The sequence below is a fragment of the Peromyscus maniculatus genome, chromosome 14, assembly GCF_049852395.1.
Source record: "Peromyscus maniculatus bairdii isolate BWxNUB_F1_BW_parent chromosome 14, HU_Pman_BW_mat_3.1, whole genome shotgun sequence".
NCBI classification, from domain to species: Eukaryota; Metazoa; Chordata; class Mammalia; order Rodentia; family Cricetidae; genus Peromyscus; species Peromyscus maniculatus.
Window position 1 is genome coordinate 37,645,669 of NC_134865.1, and position 20,959 is coordinate 37,666,627.

Consider the following 20,959-nt stretch of genomic DNA (forward strand, 5'->3'; position numbering starts at 1 on the left):
AAATCTTTAAAAATACTAAAAATACCCAGGCAGTGGTGGCACATGCTTTTAATCCCAGCACTTAGGAGGCAGAGGATCTCTATGAGTTAGAGGCCAGCCTGCTCTATAGAGTGAGTTCAAGGACAACCAGAGCTACATAGAGAAACCCTGTCTCAAAAAAACCAATATTTACACATACATGTGCATATATATGTTTACTTTATTACATGCAACATATATATTATGTTATATATTTTATTATATAATTATATTTATGTGTTTTTGTGTATTTATATATACTTTATATATTATATATTTTTATATATGATATATATGTGTATACATTAGATGAAAATATTTGAAACAGCCACAAGCATGAGAGCAAGGTAAAGTGCTTGCAGAAATATTTTAAGAGGGCTGGAGAGTAGGTTCATTAGGTAAAGTGCTCACTGTGTTCAATCCCCAGAACCTATGCAAAAAGTTTGGGTGTGCTTGCACACTTACAGTGCCAGTGCTGGGGGGACAGAGACCGGCGAATCTGGGCTCACGGGCTAGCCAAGCCTCTTTGGTGAAAAGCCCTGTCTCAAAGAAGAAAACAAGTAGAGCAACATCCAGGGATGTTCTCTGGCTTCCAGATGCGTATGAACCTGTACACATAAGAATATGAAAGCACACAGAACCAAACATGTTGTAAGACTGATTGGTTCTAAGCCCAGTTTGTTCCCAGGCTAGCCTTGTGCCACTTTGCAAACACGGCACAGAAGAGAGACTTCTGGTCACCCACCCTAGCTCCAGATGTGGTGTCTGGTCACCTACCCTAGCTCCAGATGTGGTGTCTGGTCACCTACCCTAGCTCCAGATGTAGTGTTGGTCACCTACACTAGCTCCAGATGTGATGTCTGGTCACCTAAACTAGCTCCAGATGTGGTGTCTGGTCACCTACACTAGCTCCAGATGTGGTGTTGGTCACCTACACTAGCTCCAGCTGTGGTGTCTGGTCACCTACACTAACTAGCTCCAGCTGTGGTGTCTGGTCACCTACACTAACTAGCTCCAGATGTGTTGTAGCAGCTACAGCAACAAATAACCTTTCTTGGGATGTTTCCTTCAGTGACTGGTGCTGGGTTCCAGAGCGCCTGCAGCATTTCTGCAGATGGGATGGCCTAGAAACAAACACCAGTAGGTTGAGAAACGGTTGTGATATACAAGTTCAGATTCAGGCTGAGGCTAGCACACAGCTCATGGACCAAAAGATCTAGGAAGGTTATAACTGTGGGGTTGGTACTCATAAGGCCAGAAATATTCCCCACAAGCACAAATGAGAATCACATTGACAGGATAGTGAAGAGAAAACTAACTTCTCTGGCACTAATCTGCTTGGATCCATGTCTTCTAAAATGCACTAGTAAGCAGTTTATCAGAGAGGGGAAATGGCCTCCCAGGGGCCCCTTCAGACTCTGTGCTTCTCACTTGTGATTTTAGAGATGGACCTCTTAGGCTCTTAGTTGGCTTTGCTTCAGTGTTCACGGATGGTGTCAAGGTGTGTCTGCAGGAGCCTGTCCTCTGGAATGGGGATGGGGCAGGACACTGCCTCATTTCACTCACACTATTCAATTACAAGCAGCCCCATCCTCAACAGCCATGGGTTGAAAGGATAAACCTGGAGTCATACTAGATGCTGAACTGAGAGCATGCCTAATCCCTTGAGTTTCTTAATTTCTCTTCTCTGAAACTTCTGCTAGCACTAACCGTATGAGATTTAATCTTCAACTTGACCCAGGTATACCAAGTCCTGAGTGTGAGGCAGCCAAGGAGGCTGTGGAAACAGCTCTGTGTCTTGGTGCCTAGCCAAGGCCGCCACAGCGAGTGCTGTTTCTGTGGTGAGACTGTCTCCTCATTTCGTCCCTGGGTGGAGACAGATGTCTGTCTGACTACTTTGTGGTTTGGCTGTGTGTCGGGGGAGGCTGTGGCTCATGAAGGTTGTAAACCACTGACATATTCACCTGTGCACAGTGGTGGCTGCAGAGCACTTTATCTTAGACATCAGCGAGAAGCTCTCCCTCTGCCTGACTCGTCCTGTAAGGGGTGCCTGGGAGTGCCTTCCTGAGTCCTCATTCACAGGGAGGAAGTTACCGAGTCACACAGGGAATGTGATCACCAGCCCCACCCACTGTGGTCCTGCACTCTGGCAGCCAGGGGTAGTGCAGAGCTTGGTGGGGAATGTGAATGATAGTCATATTTATCCTCTCTGTTTTTTTTTTAAGGTTTATTTATTTATTATGTATATGGTGTTCTGTAGTTGGAAGGTTTCTCTGGTCTTGCCTGGCCCTGCAGTCAGGACAAATCTTTCCCACTTGTGTCCCACAGCTGCTTATAAAATAATCACTCAGAGGCTTAATATTATTTACAAACTATATGACCTATGGGTCATGATGGCTTCTTGCTATCTCTTATAACTAAACTCAGCCCATTTCTATTTCTATTCTGTGGCTTTGCCTGTATGCCCTTACATGCTGCTCCCTGGACGGTGGATGGCATCTCCCCTCTGCCTTTCTTCTTCCTGTCCATCTGCTTGAATTTCCTGCCTGCCTCTAAGCTGCCTTGCCATAGGCTAATACAGCTTTATTTATCGACCAATCAGAGCAACACATATTCACAGCATACAGAAAGACATCCTACAGCAGTATTCTGTCTGCATGTATGCCTGCAGGCCAGAAGAGGGCACCAGATCTCATTACAGATGGTTGTGAGCCACCATGTGGTTGCTGGGAATTGAACTCAGGACTTCTGGAAGAGCAGCCAGTGCTCTTAACCTGTGAGCCATCTCTCCAGCCCCTCTCTGTTTTGATAGACCTGAAATTAGACCTTTTGTTGGATAATCTTTTTTGCAGACATGAATCGTAGATCACATACTTAAACTTAATTTTCCGCCGCACTTACTATCAGGGCAACCAAGAAAACTGGTAAGCATGAGGCACTCTCCCCAACAGCCAGCCTGTTTCTTTCATGGTGACCCGGCACAGCCAGTGTGGCCTATACAGGCTTCAGAGCAGGGTTTGAACTCACATCCTAACTTGAACCAGATATTTCTCTTTGTGGCAGGGCTGTCCCATGTGAAGGAGTGTGTTTAGCAGCATCTCCCTCAACATGGAAAGAGCAGTTCCCTCCCCAAGTTGTGACAACCAAAAGATGTGTCTAAATATAATCACCTCCCTGACCCAAGTTCAGAACCACTGCCTAGAAGGTATCAAAGATGGAAGGCAGGGCACGTTCCTCCTATCATGTCTTCTTTCTGTCCTAGGCATCCTGGGCTAATCCATCTGACACTGGAGAGAGTGTGCACATCCCTGTCTGTCTCAGTAGACACTCAAGTCTCCCATCAGTGCTCTGGGATCTGCATTTCCAGAGCTTCATGGTAATGCTGGCATTGCTGGTGCTTCAAGTATTGCAGAAATGAGGCCAGGCTTTGCAGGCAGCAGGGCATCTTTATTGCACTTTTCTGTTGCTGTGATAAAACATCACAACCAAGCCTACTTACACAAAGAGGGTGCATTTGAGGCTAACAGTTCCAGAGGATGAGAGTCCATCACCATCACTGCAGGGAAACAGGACATCAGGCAGGCACAACAGTTGGAGCAGCAGCAAGTTCTCACATCTCTAACCCCAAAGGGGAAGCAGAGATCACACTGGGAAGGGCGAGTCTTTTGAGACCTCAAAGCCTGCCCCCAGTGACAGACTTCCTAGGCAGTGCCACATCTCTTAAGCCTTCCCCAAAGCACCGACTATGGAGCAAATATTTAAATGCCAGAAACTATGGGGACATTTTGTCCTTCAAACCACCAGGCATCTTTGTAATCCTGGCTAGGAAGTTACTAGACCCAACCTAGTGGATGAAAGAAAAAACGTCCTGTATTAGAAACAGGGTTCCGTTGGTTGTAGAAGACAAGGCTGCCTCTTTTATCTGGCTCTGGCTCTGGTCCCTGCTACCCCTGGCTCCTCTGGCTCAACCCACTGATGTCACACACCCTGAGAAGGGATATGGCAAGTGAGAATGAAGGCACAGGGCTTGCTCGTGGGACACCAGGCAGGGAGGCCCATGCACTGGAGTGACTTCTTGGACAAAACAAGCTTACTCCTTCCCAACTGGGTACATGGTGGGAGAACCCCCTTCCCCATGGATATTAGGCTCAGAATTTGGGGCAGGGCCCATGGGGTAGGCTAGGGTGTAGGCCTGGCTATAGATGGTCTCTGCTTCTCTTGAGTCTGTTTCCTCTGGCCTGCCCTGTGGGACAGCAGTAGTGAGGCAGCAGAGTCTGAGCTCTGTGAAGGCAGCATTTAGGGCAGAGATGAAGCCTGCTTCCCTTCGAGGAGGGACCAAAGGGGAAAATGGCACCTTGGGAAAAAGGGAAATTGAAAGTGGTTCTGCCACTCTGGAATGATCTCACTATGGCCCTTTTACAAAAGCACAAAGGTCCGAGAAAGGTAGGTAGGTAAGCTGGGCACTTGGAGTTCTGTTGCACACGGTGCCCCTTGAGAACAGTACCATGACTTTGCTGACTGGCAGGGGTGTCTCAGTTGAGAGAGCTGATCTCAGGATGAATGCCACCTGGAAAGATGCCTAAGTTCTATGTGAAAATGTATCCTCAGGCAAAAGAAGAAAAAAAAAAAAAACAAAGACCAGAGATGCTAGAATAGACAATATTAGGCTTCTGGCAGATTCCGTGGCATGGAGTCATGCACGGTGAGGAAACCTGCAGTTCTGAACGGCACGTCCAGATGGGGTCTTTAAAAGGATCCAGACAAAAACTGGGAGGAGAGAAGCTGACTGAGTAGATGAAGTATCTTTATGCAAGAGGGTGTTAGTGATAGGAAAAGGCACCAGGCGGGCAGGTAGGCAGTGATTGTGCGCATGTAAATCACTGCAGAACAGCCTGGCACACCTCTGCATCCACAAGGATGTGACTTTGGGAAGCACAGACACGAGTCACCCTCCTTTCGGCGGCTGCGTTCTCTGCATGTTGATGCAACTCAAGCAATGCAGTGCTATATTTAGTGCACACCAAAATACCTACTGTCAGTCCGCACCCTCCCCTCCCCTCCCCTCCCCTGCAAATTAGCCACGTCTGCTGTATTTTTATTCTAGTCCAAGGAGAGACTACTCCATCCCAGAGGAGCTGCGTCCAGGAACCATTGTGGCGAACATCACTGCGGAGGATCCTGATGACGAGGGCCTTCCTAGCCACCTCCTCTACAGCATCACGACCATCAGCAGCTACTTTGTGATAGACCAGTGTGAGTCATCGCAGCACCCTATCCCGCATCTTCTAATGCACCCGCTTGAGTGGTTTTGGAAGGCTTTCTTCCTCTCTGGCACTTGGCCTGCCTTTCTGTCCAGGCTCAGCCTTAGTTGCCAGGGAAAAGATGTATTAAAGGCAACAGACACTAGCCGAGACTGTGGAGCCTGCACAGGGCTGATGGTGAGCAGGGAGTCACTCGACACCTTCATGGAGGAGGTGAATTTCTTTTTAACTGCCACTAAGGTTAAATATAAATAGAACTCACATATCTCCATCTATGTGGAAACGAAGACTCAAGGACATGAGGGAAATTATATTTTATAGTTTGTTTTGTTTTTGTTTTTTTGTTTTTTGTTTGTTTTTTGTTTTTTGGTCTTTGTTTTGTTTTGTTTTGTTTTGTTTTGTTTTGTTTTGTTTTGTTTTGTTTTTGAGACAGGGTTTCTTCTCTGTTGCCCTGGCTCTCCTGGAACTCATTCTGTGGACCAGGCTGGCCTTGAACTCGGAGAGCTGCTTGAGTGCTGCACAGTGATTTTCTCTTTCTTTCTTTCTCTCTTTCTTTCTTCCTTCCTTCCTTTCTTCCTTCCTTCCTTTTTTTTTCCTTTTTGGCAAGGTCTTGGTATGTAGCTCTGGCTGGCCTATAACTTGCTATGTACCAACTCATGGCAATCTTCCTGTTTCAGCCTCTTGAGTACTGGAATTATAGACATTAACCACCAGACTTGTCTGGAAAATTGAATTTTTATATCAAGTTTCTTAAGAAAGTAAAGGGATAATTATGATTGGAGGACAAAGTGTCTAAAACTAGAGTAAACTGTGCAAGCCCTGATGTTCAGGTGTCTGTCCTTCTAGATGGTGATGCTTACCATCTCTGGGAAAATCCAAAGGAGGACAGAACAAGAGTGGAGAGGCCCTTCTGCTTCTGTGGTTATCTCAGATGTTAGGGTGCCATGTTGTGGGGCAGCCCTGAGCCCCATTACTCTCTGGAAGGTGCCTGTAAAGATGTTCAAGCTGCCTGCCCTATCCACACATTTCTAAGGATTCAGAAGAATGATATGAACACTGAAGTAAAATGAAGGCAGGTGTGTAAATTCACTGTCTTCAGTAGCTGCGTTAAAAATTGAAATTACTCTTAAAGTCCAAAATACTATAATTACAGCATAATTGATATTGAAAAGTAATTGAGATATTTTACATTATTTTACACTTATAGCATATCTCAATTCAGACTGGCCCCATCAGGGGTTAAACAACTACATGTGGCTAATGGTGGTACATTGAACAATGTCTCTCTAGATCAGCTTGTAGATTGTCGGCAGTTGTGTTCCTGTACGAGCAGCCTAGTGCAGAGAGTGAACTTCCTGTCCTCTGCAACAGCCACCTTATTGGGGACTTTATACTTACCAGGCATTATGGTACTTGCACAACCCAGTGAAAGGAAAGCCAAGGGCTAGAGAGATACCTAGACAGCTCCAGTGACTTCCCAAGATCTCTAGCTCATAGGGGGACTTTGATGTCCAAGCCAGATGATTCTAGAGCCTGTCCTCTTAGTCACTCCATGAATCCAAGCCACATCAGTCCATTGAACTTCACCTTACATAATGCTTTTGTGGAAACCAGTATTGGACAATCCCAGACTGTGTGTCATTGGCCTCATAAACTTTTGAGTATTCCTAGTCTGGGCCTGGGGAAATGATGGGCATGTAAGGCCAGCACCTGGCTTCTATCTCTGGAAACTTCTGAAGGCTTTTGACATTGACATCCTCACACAGCTAAGAGTGTAGAGATAGATGATCTCAGTTGAAAATTCTCTTCACTCTGGTGTTGCAAAAACGGACTTTTAACAAGTACACACACACACACACACACACACACACACACACACACACACACAAATAAATACACAGTGGTGCTGGGGATTGAATCCAGAGCACTGTCCTCTAGACCAATACTCTGCCTCTGAGCTCTGTTCCCCTCCACACACCCTTTTTTGAGTATTTAAATTAAGACTGGTTCCAAGTAATAAAAATGAAAGCAAATCAAGCTAAGCATGAGACTGGGGGAAGGAAGAGAAGAAAGGAGAGGAGGGGAGTAGAGGGGAGGAAGGAGTCAAGTGATCAGGACAGAGGAGAGAGCCTTTAGAGCAGGGTTAGGTCAGGTGTCAAGTACAGAAAGGCATGTCTGTATAGGCTACCCCCAGGGTAAGCCAGTCATCATTCTAGAACAGCCTTTTTCTGTGTTCTCATGTCCAATGTGCCTTTATTCTTCACTTGACTTCTAACCTTTGCCCTCTCAGTGACTGGGACAATCCAAGTGGCCCAAAGGCTGGATCGGGATGCAGGCGAACTGAGACAGAATCCCATCGTTTCTCTGGAGGTTCTGGTGAGGGACAGACCCTCGGGGGGTCAGGAGAACCGCATCCAGATAACTTTCACTGTGGAAGACATCAACGACAACCCTGCAACATGCAGAAAGCTCACCTTCAGGTACTCGTGTGTTGAAATGTGTTCCCTCTGGGTGGCCCTTGACCTCTGGGCTCCTCCGTTAGAGGGTAACATTAGGGTGACGACTCTGCAGGCAGATTCGAAGTGCGCCATTTTGTACAAAGCTCTGTTTGTTACTCTTCTTCTTTCCTCTCCTTCCCTCTTCATTATCTCTTTTTTCCACTTTGTGTTTACAGTTATTCTTCCATTTCATTCCACTTGCGCCACAGGCCCTCTCCGGACTGTCTTTTCTTCGTTTATTGCCACCAGACGTGAGAGAGTGCCTGGAGCAGGAGTAATGGAGTCGGGATTAGTAACTAGGACCTCGCAAAGACACCCACAGTAAATAACGAATAAGCCAAACCAAGCACTTGGGTGAAACAAAGGAAAACGTCTGATTTGTCTTTCACAACTTAGTTGCGTACAAGTGAGAGGGAAATACAGATGCATGTGGGACATGAGTTATTTTCTATATATTCACTTGTTCTTTGACTCACAATTAATTCACAATAATTTTAAAATAAAGTCTTTTAATAATGATTTATTTTCATTTTATGTGTGTTAGAATTTTGCCTACATATATGCACTACGTGCATGCCTGGTGCCTGCAGAGGTCAGAAGAGGGCGTCAGATCCCCTGGAACTGGAGTTAAGAACAGTTAGGTGTGACCCTCCATACAGGTGTTGTTAAGAACTGAACCCAGGTCCTCTGGGAAAGCAGCAAGTGCTCTTAACCACTGAGCCTTCACATCAACCCATCAAGTCCTTTTTGACTCTGCGTTACCATGGTTTTCTGTTTGTTTGTTTGTTTGTTTGTTTTCTTAACCAGCATTCTTTTTGCTATTTTGACAATAAGTGACAAAATTGGGAATTCTTCCATAATGGCTTCAGTTCTGTATTTTCTGTGCTAGCCAGACTTTGGAAGTCTGAATGGGGACAGTTTTGGGGTGCAGTAAACCTCAGCAATGACCTTTGTGGGCAGAGTGCCCTGCATCTAAAAGAAGGCTGGAGGTCAGAACAGGGCTCTGTTTTGATGACCCTATAGACAAAGTCTCTTGGGTTATCTTGACTGGGTTTTCAAGTTTGCCCCAGGTGACTTTGGACAGATTGAATACCTAGCATGGCCATGCAAAAGACAGAGACCCAGATAGAGACCATCGGGGTAAGCGATAGCTGTTAAGTTCATTTGTTATGTTTATGACAGCTCCCCATTTTCACAACCTGCATGCCCTGCTCAGTGCTAGAGGACCAGTGTGACTGCTCGGAGTCTGGTCTGGACCCACCTGCACCTGCACCTGCCCCGCGCCCCACATGGCTGTCCGCTACTTTCCTCGTAATTCACATTCTCCTGACCAGTGGGGGGGGAGCGGGAAGCTGGGGGTTAATCAACTCCCTGTCGCCTCTGCCTTCTCCACCCTCTGCACACAGCACTCCCTGGCCCTCCACCCTCTGCACACGGCACTCCCTGGCCCTCCGTTCCAGTTTCAGGGATTTCTCCCTCCACTGGTACTTCCCAGTCTCTGGGTAGCACGCCACTCTTTTTTGTTGTTGTTGTTTTGTTTTTTGTTTTGTTTTTTGAGACAGGGTTTCTCTGTGTAGCTCTGGCTCTCCTGGAACTCGCTTTGTAGGTCAGGCTGGCCTTGAACTCACAGAGATCCGCCTCCTGAGTGCTGGGATTAGAGGCGTGCATCACCACAACCAGTTGTTCCACTCTTGTTGGCCCTGAGAGCCCTTGAATTTTCTACATACATCTATACACCCCTTTGTAATCATCTCTTTACTAAATGTCCTAGAAGTATCCTCATTTGCCATCTACTTCCTGCTGAGACCTGGTTGACCCAGTCACAGGCTGGACCACATTGTAGACTGTTCTCCAGATTTGAGCATTCCGTTCTCTTATATTGGCATGGATGGGTGCCATAGATAGGACGTGACTTCCACAACACCACAGGTACAGTCTACACCCCATAATCTGCTAAAGGAAGTCTGGGTTCTATAGATGGAATAAAGCTTTGCAGAGTCACTGACTGCCCTTGAAAATCTTCATTTATGATAGCCCTCTGCAGTGGTCCCAATGCATCCTGGGAAATTCTTTTTATCCTAAGCCTTTCGGCTCTTTGTTCCTCTACAAGGTTTGGGGTGGGGGGTTGGGGGTATCAGTGCCTGTAGCAGGCTGTGCTGTCTCAAGCCTCTTTGTTTTCTCTTTTTCTCATATCTGTTCATCGGATATTTTGGCTTCCTGTGGTCTAGAGTCCCTTGAGGTGGTAGGACAGTTTGCAGACTGTGTTCCATATTACCTGGTGAAATCACATTTTGAATGTCATAGGTCCTCCAGGCAAGTCCCCAGAGAGTCCTACTCTCGGATCTTCTCTCCAAATTAGCCCAGAAGTCCATCACACTAAGTCAGTAACTGTGCTAATTATATTCATTTCTGAAGATAATTCCAAACAATGCAGTCATCACCCCCAGGCTTTTCCAAAGAGGGTAACCCCCAGTTGAGCTGCTGAAGGCTTAGCAGTGAGGTGGGTCCTTGAAAGGGCTCCTTCCTTGGAGCTGTAAAGAGCTCAGCCTGCGTGACTCCTGAACATGCGGACCTGTGGGACTGGGAAGCCCTGTCCGTGTGTCCGCCATCCCATTCTTGATCCCATCTCCATCCCAGCCATCACTAAGCCAAGCACGAAAGCAAAACAAAACCCAGGACAAAGGAAAAGGAGCTGCACAGTCACTGACATTTATCCCAGAGCACTGTGACTGGGAGTCTCTGCAGATGGGCTGGAGAGTAGGAGGGCTGGGTGCCAGCACTCATTAAGAGCAGCTGGGTGATAGTTGGAGGCCCAGAGGCTGTGGGTGGGCGGGGCCTGGGGGAGGCCGGTCCTTTCAGGCTCCCACATCTTTGCACAGAGAGCCTGTGTCATTCCCAGGTTGATGATGAATGGGCCCAGGGCTCCAGTGGAGGCGTCAAAGGCAGTGAGATGGCCTCTGCTCAGGTTGTAAATTGCCCAGCACTTGGCTGAAAGTGCTTTGCAAGCTGTTCATGAACAGGAGGCGGGTCTAGAAAGCTGCGGGGCAAGTCACCTTTGCTGGGACCTGATGGCTGTGAAGGAGAGAAGCCCCTCCCCTGAGAGGCAGGGATTGATGGATGAGGAGGAGTGGCTTTCCAAGAAACATGTTTGTGAGAAAAACACCAAGCGTCAGAGAAAAATGAAAAGAGCATGTCAAAACTGCTGATGTAGCATGAAGTGCTTGCCTAGCACGCAGCAGGCCCCAGGTTACATCTTCAGCAGCACTACCCATGGGAGTGCACATGCATGTACTGCACCACAGCACTCGAGCACGCACGCATGCACGCGCGCGCACACACAGAAAGAGCGAGTGTGAATGTGCACTCTGGCACCAGGATCCTGAAGTGTTCAGATGATGCACTCCCCCAGGTCCACAGTGCTGTAAGCAGAGCTTAGATCACAAACACTCATGGTCTAGATATAATTATATAATTGATGGTGTTGCAGGGAACTCACCAGTGATGACCATTCAGACATAGTGTATAGACAACTGAAAGTGTATCCTAGTGGCTGGGACAACACCCAAGTGTTCGAGAACCTGGGTGGAACCAAAAGTGTCCAGAACATGGGGTTTTTAAAAGCAGAAACCACATCCTGCATCTCAAAGGCATCACAGAATTAAGCAGTTTGAAGCAAGCAGTTTTAACAGAAGCTAAGGTAAGTTAGCTAGGACATCCTGCCCATTGGTTCCTAGAATAGAGCTGGGTAGTTTTCCATGGCATTCTCCGTGAAGGAGATCAAATTCTAGTTAAACCTGGAATGGCCTTAGCAAGAATACAAGATGGAGGACCCTCTACGCTGTCTTGTCCCATCACATTCCCCACTGATTCAATGGCATGAGTCAAATCATTGACTTATCCTGTTCTAGGAGGACACAGTTGGTCCTGGGGACCAGTAGCTTAGTTACCCATGCAGTTGAGGATGCAGGGTCCCTCTGTTAGCCCAATCAGGATAAGAATTAATGGTCCAGCTAATCCTGACAGTAAGGTGATCAGCCATGGTGACCAAGTAAACAGAGACTGATAACCAGTTTCCTGACCTATGCTTCTCTTTTTCCCTTTCTTTGAGCTTTTCCCTGACCATGGCAAGGTTTTCCCTATTAAACATAATTGCTTGTGATGGAAACAGCAGATTTTCCCCAAAGCCATACATAATCCTCCTTGTTTCATCAAGAGAAGATCTAAGCATCTTCAATTTTGCAGAACCACTTCTGCTAAGGAGTCTACTTGCTTCTCTAGTCTTGATATGAGTCCTCTAATGTCCCTTAGTCCTGGTCCACTTGCTTAGTCAATCACTGATTATGAGGACTGATGTTCCTGTGGCTGTTGGACCGCAATACCGGCTCCAGTCAGGAGCTGGGCAAGGATGAGTGCAGCTCGTCGCTTTTCCCATTGCAGCCTGGGGTTCATGCTTCCTTCCCCATTACATAAGCACACCAGAGCAGGATGTGTACCAGGTCACAGAGCAGGGACTTAGTGTTTTGGAATGCCTCTGAGGAGGCACATTCAGTTAAACCAATGGTACACGCCCACCAAGTGGTCTCAGGGGCCGCAAAGCACTGCTGCTGATGAGAAGAATTGACCTAGAGAGTGGAAAAGCAAGCATTGGAGTAAAGTGAGGCTTTTAAGTCAAAAGTTCCGGACACCAGGAAGGTTCCAGACCCCTGTAAGCCCCCCAGTATTAGCTTAAGCTGTTCCCAGCTACAGTTGTTTTTATTTGCTGGTGGACCAATGGTCTGGTTGGTCCCTCTCCCTTGTATAGTAATGGGTTTGAGGGTTCAGGCATAGTCAGCAATCCTGACCAATTTCCAGCTGTGAGTGAGTAGACAAACTGTGAACCTTGTCAAGGGTGGAGAATATGGAAGGAGGATTCCCAGCCCCAGTGCAATGGGCCTAGTGTGGTAATGCTTTTGGTGCAGATTGCAGCAAATCTCGCAGAGGGAACATTGGTTGGGGTGGGTCCTTCCCCTTGGGCTGGGAAGGAGGTCTCTGTTGGGACTTACAAGTCTGGGATCTGGGGAGGTGGCCTCCTCTGAATAGTAAAGTTATTTCCTGGGTATCTTTTGGTAGCATAATAGAGTTATTTCCCAGGTTTTTCTGGCATCCCATGAAACATAGTCATCCCAATGTTGACTCCAATCTCAGTATTATGGTTATGGGATTCCAGTTCCCTATCATGCAGTGTTTGGGAGGGTCCCCTCTTTATAAATATATATATTTGTTGGCATGCTTCTAGGAAGACTCAGTTTCACAACCCCATTTAGCACAATAGTAACTCCCACCATGCCTGGACCCTGACAGTGGGGAGGGGCTGTTCTTTGGACACATAGAAAACTGGATTTTCTGCTTTTCTTTCTGAAAAGATAGGTCCCCACAACCATCACTTCTGTAGTTTAACAAAGCTCCAAACGTGGGCATAAAAAAACAAAGGTCTGTGTGGAACTGGGGTTGCTGATCTGTCATTGGACTGACTATCGCTTTCCCTGTGTCTGTTATTCATAATTCCCGAATCCAGATAAGGGGTAGTGAGGGCTGTAGGCTCCCGTCTCCTACAGAGAAAGGTAAATAATGAACACAGTGTCCTGGGTTAATGATCCCAGGTCAGTCTTATATTGAAGGGGTCTGAAATCCCAGTGGCCGTCCGTCTGTCCTCATCCTCAGCGGCCTTCTTTAATTGGGAGTGATGGATCCAAGGAATGATGCCAGCCACTTTCACAGCAGTTGGAATAGTAAGGCTATCTGGATAGAGTCCCTTCCAGGCCAATTCCAGAGTCTGGGTAGGGATCATCTTTATCCAAACCAAGTCTCCTGGATGGAGCTGGTGGGCAGGTTCAGAGGTAGCAATAGCAGGATTCCCTTCACTGGTCAGTGGCCTGCAACAGCTCCAGAAGGGGTGATTGGACACTTCTGCCTGGGCCTCTCAGAGTTTGGGGAGGGTGGGATGTAGTCTCCCAAACATAATTTTGGGTTTTCTTTTTCTCTTCTCCTCCTCTTCTTCCTCCTCCTCCTTTTTTTTTTTTTTTTGGGACAGGGTTTCTGAAGTGAGAACCCACAAAAGTCTATTTGCTAATTTATTAAGGGGTGCAATGGAAATACAGACTCATGAATACAAAACAAGGTGGCTGCCGCTGCTGATCCAGCTGCTGCTCTCCTGTCATTCTGCTCAAGGGTGATGAGGACCAACTGCAAGGCTTGCTCCTACTCTGACCATGAGAGAGACAGAGACAGAGACAGAGAGACAGAGACAGAGAGAGACAAAGAAACAGAGAGAAAGAGAGAGAGCCCCCTCCTCAGTTTTATCTGGTCATATATCAAGAAAACCATGCCCATAGGGTCAGTCACCCCAAATGTCATTGACTGAATGGATTGAACTCCCACAACATTTTCCCTCTTTTTTTCTAATTAGGAAGGTTCTGATCCTAACATAAAACTACATACAATAAAAACAATCAAGTATTGTGCAGAAGAAAGAAAAGGTAATAACATAAACAACAATGAAACTATGACCAATAAGAACAACATCAATGGGGCTGGAGAGATGGCTCAGAGGTTAAGAGCACTGACTGCTCTTCCAAAGGTCCTGAGTTCAATTCCCAGCAACCACATGGTTGCTCATAACCGTCTGTAATGAGATCTGGTGCCCTCTTCTGGCCTGCAGTCATACATGCTGTATACATAATAAATAAATAAATAAATCTAAAAAAAATCATTAAAAAAAAAAAAAGAACAGCATCAAGCAAGGAACACATTCTAAGTGACCAGACTATAGGTAATTGGCAAATTACAGACATTACTCCAAAAGCTGTCCTATCCTGAAGAGGCTTGTACCTAATATGCCCTAGCTAAGATGTGAGAAGAGTGTAACCGTCTAGTCTCCAACCCCATCAAACACCTGAGAAAGAAAGTGATATTACTTGAGGAAGCAGCAAGTGCAAGCAAGTGAATTCCCAAAAATGTGAGGAATGACAGAAACAGCTGGCTGCCTGGACAGTCAGCCAAGGTTTCTCTGCAATGTTGGGGCACCCAACTTTGGCTATAGGCCTAGAATATCTGACAGATCATTTTCAGAAGCAGAAAAATTTGGAAGACTGTCCTAGCCTGTCTTGGCAAGGTTAAGCAGTTGCTTTTCCTTGTGTCTTGCTTGTCCAGATTGGACGGCGTGTTTACTGTCAGCAGTCAAGGCAAGGGCAGTTTTTTGCCCAATAAGCCAGTTTTGCCAAGAAGAAAACAAACTCCATATGGAGTGTCTTTCATGCCCATCAGGCTCAGGAGTAGACTGGTGCTGCCAGGAACAATTGTGTCTCATGTCAACAGAATTCTAAGTTATTAAAACATTAAAATGCCATATTATGCAGGTCTTTGAAGATTACCTATCTATATGGAATACATCTTTGTGCATCTAGAAAACCTAATAACATAACTATAAGGATGACAAGCATGGGTGACCATTAACCTGTAGTTCTTAATAAGCTGTATAGCTTAAAGACTAAAGCTTCACATTATAAAAATAAACAATCTGTAAACAGATTACAGTATAAGGACAATGACCTAGAAATTGTGACAATATACAGAAATATCTAATCAGAGGTAGAAACATATAGTGCAATATGACAAAAATAACCTTAATTTGCATTAATATGCAAACTATCCTAAACAGAATCAGAATACAGTATGACAAAAATAATTTTACATTTGTATCAATATACAAAAATATTTTAAATATATAAAATATATATTTATATATATTTAAATATTTTAAATATATAAAATATTTGTCATATATATGACAAATATAATTTTGAATTTCTGTCAATATATAAATTACCTTAAGAATAGAAAAATAATTTTACATTTGTATCAAAATACAAGAATCCATACCAATGCAAATTATCTAAAACTGATAGTTGCTAATTTAGTTTACAAGTAGGTATGATAATCTACCTTATTATCCTATCCTTTCTATCCCCCTTTTTTCTATTCCAAATGAGTTTTTTTGAGTCTAATCTTTATTGTTCCACCCCTAATCCTATAACAACTTATAACTAACCCCTTACAAATGATGATTGTCCAAAACCTTGAGAAAAACAAAAACCTGTTGGGAGAGAGGGTGTCATTTTCTTAGAATTGCTCCTTGGCTGTCCTGGAACTTGCTTTGTAGACCAGGCTGGCCTTGAACTCAGAGATCTGCCTGCCTCAGCCTCCCAAATGCTTGGATTAAAGGTGTGTGCCACCATGCACAGCTTTTCCCAAACATAATTTTAAAAGGAGTGAGCCCCTATGGTATGGAGCCCTGAGCAAGGCAAAATGGAGGAGGTTGGCTCAATTTTCACCAGTTTCAGGATCAACTGGGTCAGAGTCTCCTTAGAGTTCTAAGCATTCTTTCTCTCTGACCTGAGCTCTGTAGCCTATTTGCATAATGTAATTTACAGCTAATATTTAATACCTTTGTCAGATTTTGAGACACTTTGGCCACGAAGGGCAGGTCATTGTCCAACCCCCAAACTAGGGGTAGTCCAAACCTAGGAATTATTTCGTGAAGAAGTTTCTTAGTATCTATTGGAGCAATCTCTGTTCAGATGGGGTAGGCTTCTATCCATCCTAAAAAGATGTCTACGAACATCATCAAATACTTATAACCCAAAACAATAGGACTGATTTCAATAAAGTCCAACTCCCAGTGTTCCCCAGGTCCATTTCCTGGAGCTGGAATTTCTTCTGTAATCTTCCTTCCGCCTTTGGGGCTTACCTGAGCACAGGTGGCACATCTAAACATGGTCTTCAGTCAGCTTCTCTAACTTGGAACATAATTCCTGGGTCTGAGGAATTCAAAAGGCTTTGTGTTCACTAGGTGAGTGGCTTGGTAGAATTCTGTAACCAGCCGCCTTCCCAGACTCACAGGAAGGATGGGTCTGTTGTCCACAGTATCCAGTATCCTTGCTTGTCCTGTTTTGCTAATTCTCATTCTCCTGGTCAACCTCACCAGGCTGTATTTTGGTTGAGTTTGTAAGCTGGGCTCTGGCAGGGCTACCAAGACTTGGAGAGACCCCACTGGTTCAAGGCATTGACTTCCCAGGCAGTCAAATCAGTGGCTCCGTTGCCTCTGGCTTCTGGGTGATCCCCCTTTTGGAGTCCTTTGCAGTGGATACTCTCTTGGGTAACCAGATAGCTTCCAATAGGGCTAAGGTTTCTTCCCTATTTTTTCTCTTTTCCTGCTAAGATGAGCCATCCTCTTGCCATGTCCATGGGGAAAATATGTTGGTTCTCAGTGTATGTAGTGCCAGAGTCAAAGCTAAAAGCTCAGCTTGTTGAGCTGAGCTTTCCCTGCTCAAAGACTGTGCCTAGATAGCCTTGCCTTGCCTTGTCATTACTGCTCCTGCATACCTAATCCCATCTTGGAGGAAACTGCTCTCGAATCTGTGAATACCTCAGCTGGTGTTGCCAGCAGAGTGTCAGTCAGGTCAGATCTGATGAACTGAATCTGGTTAGTCACCTCCAGACAGTCATGCAGGGTATCTGCAGGGTTGTTGTCTGGTAGACCAGCAGGGTTGAGGGCTGACGTCATCATCATATGGAACTGAATGCATGACTGATCAAGAAGCAGGGCTTGGTATTGGGTCACCTGGGCATTAGACATCATCTCACAGGTGCCCCCTCAAGAAGGCCTCAACAGTGTGTGGGCTGTCAGGAACAGTTCTTGCCCTAAAGTTAATTTGTCAGCTTCCTTTACCAACAGGGTGCTGATAGCTGTAGCCCTAATACATGCCAGCCATCCAGATGAGACTGGGTCAAGTCTCTTAGGCAGATACATCACTGGTCTTTTCCAAGGTCCTGGGATTTGTGTGAGGACTTCTTGGCAGTGCTTCTGACATCATCCACATGCAAATGGAATAGCTTAGTTCCATGTCTGGGAAAGCAAGAAATCAGGGCCTTTTCCAAGACTTCAGAGGCCCTCTGCTCAGTCCCAATCCATCCCAAAGGCTGCATACCCCCAGTGCTGGCATAGAGGTTCTTGGATATCTCAGCAAATCCCATTATCCATAGCTGACAGTGTCCCGTCGCCCACAGGAGTTCTTTACCTTTGTTTTTATGTGGGAGTGGGGATTTGCAGGGGGATAAAATGTGGTTATGGGAAAGCATCCGCTTTCCTTCCTCTAGGTTGTAGCCTAGGTATGTCACCTGAGGGGCACATGGCTGAGATTGCACCCCAGGGCTTGGAGAGTTTCTAAAAGGCCCCGTGGTTCCTGTCCATGTCCATCCTCAGTGACCGAAGCTATGAGGAGGTCATTTGCATACTCAGGCAGGGTGCTTTGTAGATATTTTTATCTAAGTTCCAACAGATCTGCACATTCAGGGCTTCGTCAAACAGTATTGGTGAGTTTTTGAGCCCTTGCATCAATGAGTCCATGTTAGTAGGGCATCATATCCTCCCTCTGGGTTAGTCCATTCAAAAACAAATATGGGACGCTTGCTAGGGCCAGTGGGAGGCGGAAGAAAGCATCTTTGAGATCTAGGACCATACAGATCTTTCTTTCTCAGGGCACCAAACTCAGGAGGATGTAGGGGTTTGGGACTGCATAGTAGATGATTTCCACCCACTTTTAACCTTCTTAAATCCTGTACTGGCTGGGAGTCCTGAGTGTCAGGTTTCAGGAAAGGAAGCAAGAGAGTCTTACAGGAGGAGTAGCAGGGGACAAGAATTCCTGCCTCTCTTGACGTGTTTGACGATCCCTGGCTCGGCCTCCTTGGGTATTACTGTTTGACCCACACCAGTGCTGAACTATAATGGGTGGCCAGCAAACTGCTAAGCCCTGCGGGTTCCCCTTGGCCCAAACATCAGGGTCCCTTGCTTTGGATTCTCACAGGAAGCCTGAGGCTAGCTCTTCCCTTTTGGTGCCAACTCCTCTTGTAAGAGGTACTCCTTGAACAGAGGAGAAGTGACCAGAATATTGGTAGGTGCTTGGCCAGAGTCCAGAGTTAAACTGGTCGAGTTCCCCTCAGAAGAGATGGTGTCTGTGAGTTTTGTGATAAGTCCCTTCTAGTGAATGGGTATGGACAGTCTGACATAACCAGAAAAGAATGAGTCACAGCATCTTGTCCTACGTCTCTGGTCCAGGAGGCTGTCCATGGGAAGTAGGCAGTTTGGCCTCTGCTCCTTGGATTGCTATCTTCCTGGAGGTGAGGGTCCAAAGGGCTTTGTCAAGACAGAGTTGGGTACTCTGGTGTCTCTTAGAAAGTTAATGGGTGTGCCCCTCACTCTTGCTGTAATCCTGGATTCCTGGGGGCAGAGTTGTCCGTTTTCAGCTAGCTGAGGATGGGGCAGCTCTCCTCTTATTCTTTCTGCTTGGACATTCATTCTTCCAGTGACCCTTCTGCTTACAATAGGCACACTGTTTTTCCCCAGATGTTTTCTTTCCCTTTCTCCTGGTCTATTTCCCCCATTTCCTCTCCTGTCAGTTTCCCTGAGGGCAGTGATTACCCCATGGGAGAGTTTCTTTCTCTGCCAGTCTTCAGCTGAGTCTCAGCTACTGTAAACTTTCTAAAAGTTGAGACCCACTCACCCTTCAAATTCCTCTAGTTTCTGGAGCTTTCCCTTATCCCTGGGACCAACTGCACGACAAAGGCAGTATTGATGGCTCACTGGTTTGTAGGGACACCTGGGTCTAGAGAGTAAATGCGACTCACAGAGCCTTTCTAGGAACCCAGCGGGTGACTCATCAGGCTTCTGATTCTGACTTACCTTATACAAGCTGACTGACCACAACAACATTTGGTAGGAAGTCTCCAATCGCCTCTTACCTTCATTGGTCTCAGGATCCCAACTGGGTCAGGTAGAGGGGAAGTTCTCTCCACCCAAGCCTCTGCATTAGGCAGTGTCCCACCGCCTGGGTCCAGAGCCAACTTCCTACTTTCCAGCCAGATTCAGTCTCACTCCTCAGCCATAAACAGTGAGAAGCTGCTGACAATCATCCCAAGTCAGATGGTGTGTTGAAAACAGTTTCCAGCAGACTGATAAGAACCTGCAGCTTCTCAAAAAAAAAAAAAAAGGTATATAAAAAATGATATAAATCATTAGTGGTGAAGGGCATAAATGTGGGCAGGGGACTTCTTCCTTCCCCCTGTTCTTCCCCTTGTCTGTAACAGGGTTCTGGAGCTTCCCACAGGAGGAGAATGGAGGATATCTCACAGCCTCAACAAAGCTTGTCTGATCTCCCTATAGACAGAGCCACTTGGGGTGTGTGACACAGAGAGAGAGAGAGAGAGAGAGAGAGAGAGAGAGAGAGAGAGAGAGAGAGAGAGAGAACCAAGTATAGTAGAGTCAGTCTTCTGGCCTCCCCTCCAGAGAGGATTATTTTCTCTGGCTCCTCTCACATTTTCTGTTGGTCCATTCAGAACACAAGGAGGCAGAATTCTGTTTCTTCAGATGGAGCAGGGAGAACCTGTGGTACTTTTAGCTTCTCCAGGTGTTCCAGCCAGACCAAGAGACCCCTGATTCCCAAAGAAAGAGCCCAAGTTTTTAACCATGGGGATGGATGAAAAGTCAGGGTTAGCCAATGATGGGGATGACTAGGAGCCTGTATTGAAGATCCGATGACACCAAATGGCAGTACTTCATGATTATGGGGAGAGTTAAAATTTTGCAATCCAGAGCCAAATTGCCTTGGGATATTGTTTGCAAGTCATGTGTTTGCCACCTGTGTTTGACCTGACATCCCCGTGACAGTCAAAACTTTAAAATGTATTCTTAGAAGTACACTGGCTCCACCACTCGGAAACCTAAGAATGTCTTCAGACAGCATCTGAAGCCTCTTGTTGGTTCCCCCGCTGTAGTCCTGTCTGTGGTCCTGTCTGTGGTCCTGTCTGTGGTCCTGTCTGTGGTCCTGTCTGTCTGTGGTCCTGTCTGTGGTCCTGTCTGTCTGTGGTCCTGTCTGTGGTCCTGTCAGTCTGTGGTCCTGTCTGTGGTCCTGTCTGTCTGTGGTCCTGTCTGTCTGTGGTCCTGTCTGTGGTCCTGTCAGTCTGTGGTCCTGTCTGTGGTCCTTCAGTGTGTTTGGTAAACACTTAGAATCATGACTTTTTTTCTTCTATAACTGTCTCTCATAGAGCCCCTGCCACGGTGTTACATGATATTTGGAGAAACCTGAGTTT

General features: G+C 46.1%; 1 protein-coding gene across 1 annotated transcript in view; it reads left to right on the top strand.

The window, feature by feature from the left end:
- The window catches only part of Cdhr3 (cadherin related family member 3), an 88,675-nt gene that overhangs the window by 37,911 nt on the left and 29,805 nt on the right, over window positions 1-20,959 (top strand). The window contains exons 7-8 of the mRNA XM_076550524.1: window positions 5,123-5,271; window positions 7,570-7,759. Coding sequence (XP_076406639.1) covers window positions 5,123-5,271; window positions 7,570-7,759 — 339 coding nt within the window. The remainder of the gene's footprint in view (window positions 1-5,122; window positions 5,272-7,569; window positions 7,760-20,959) is intronic.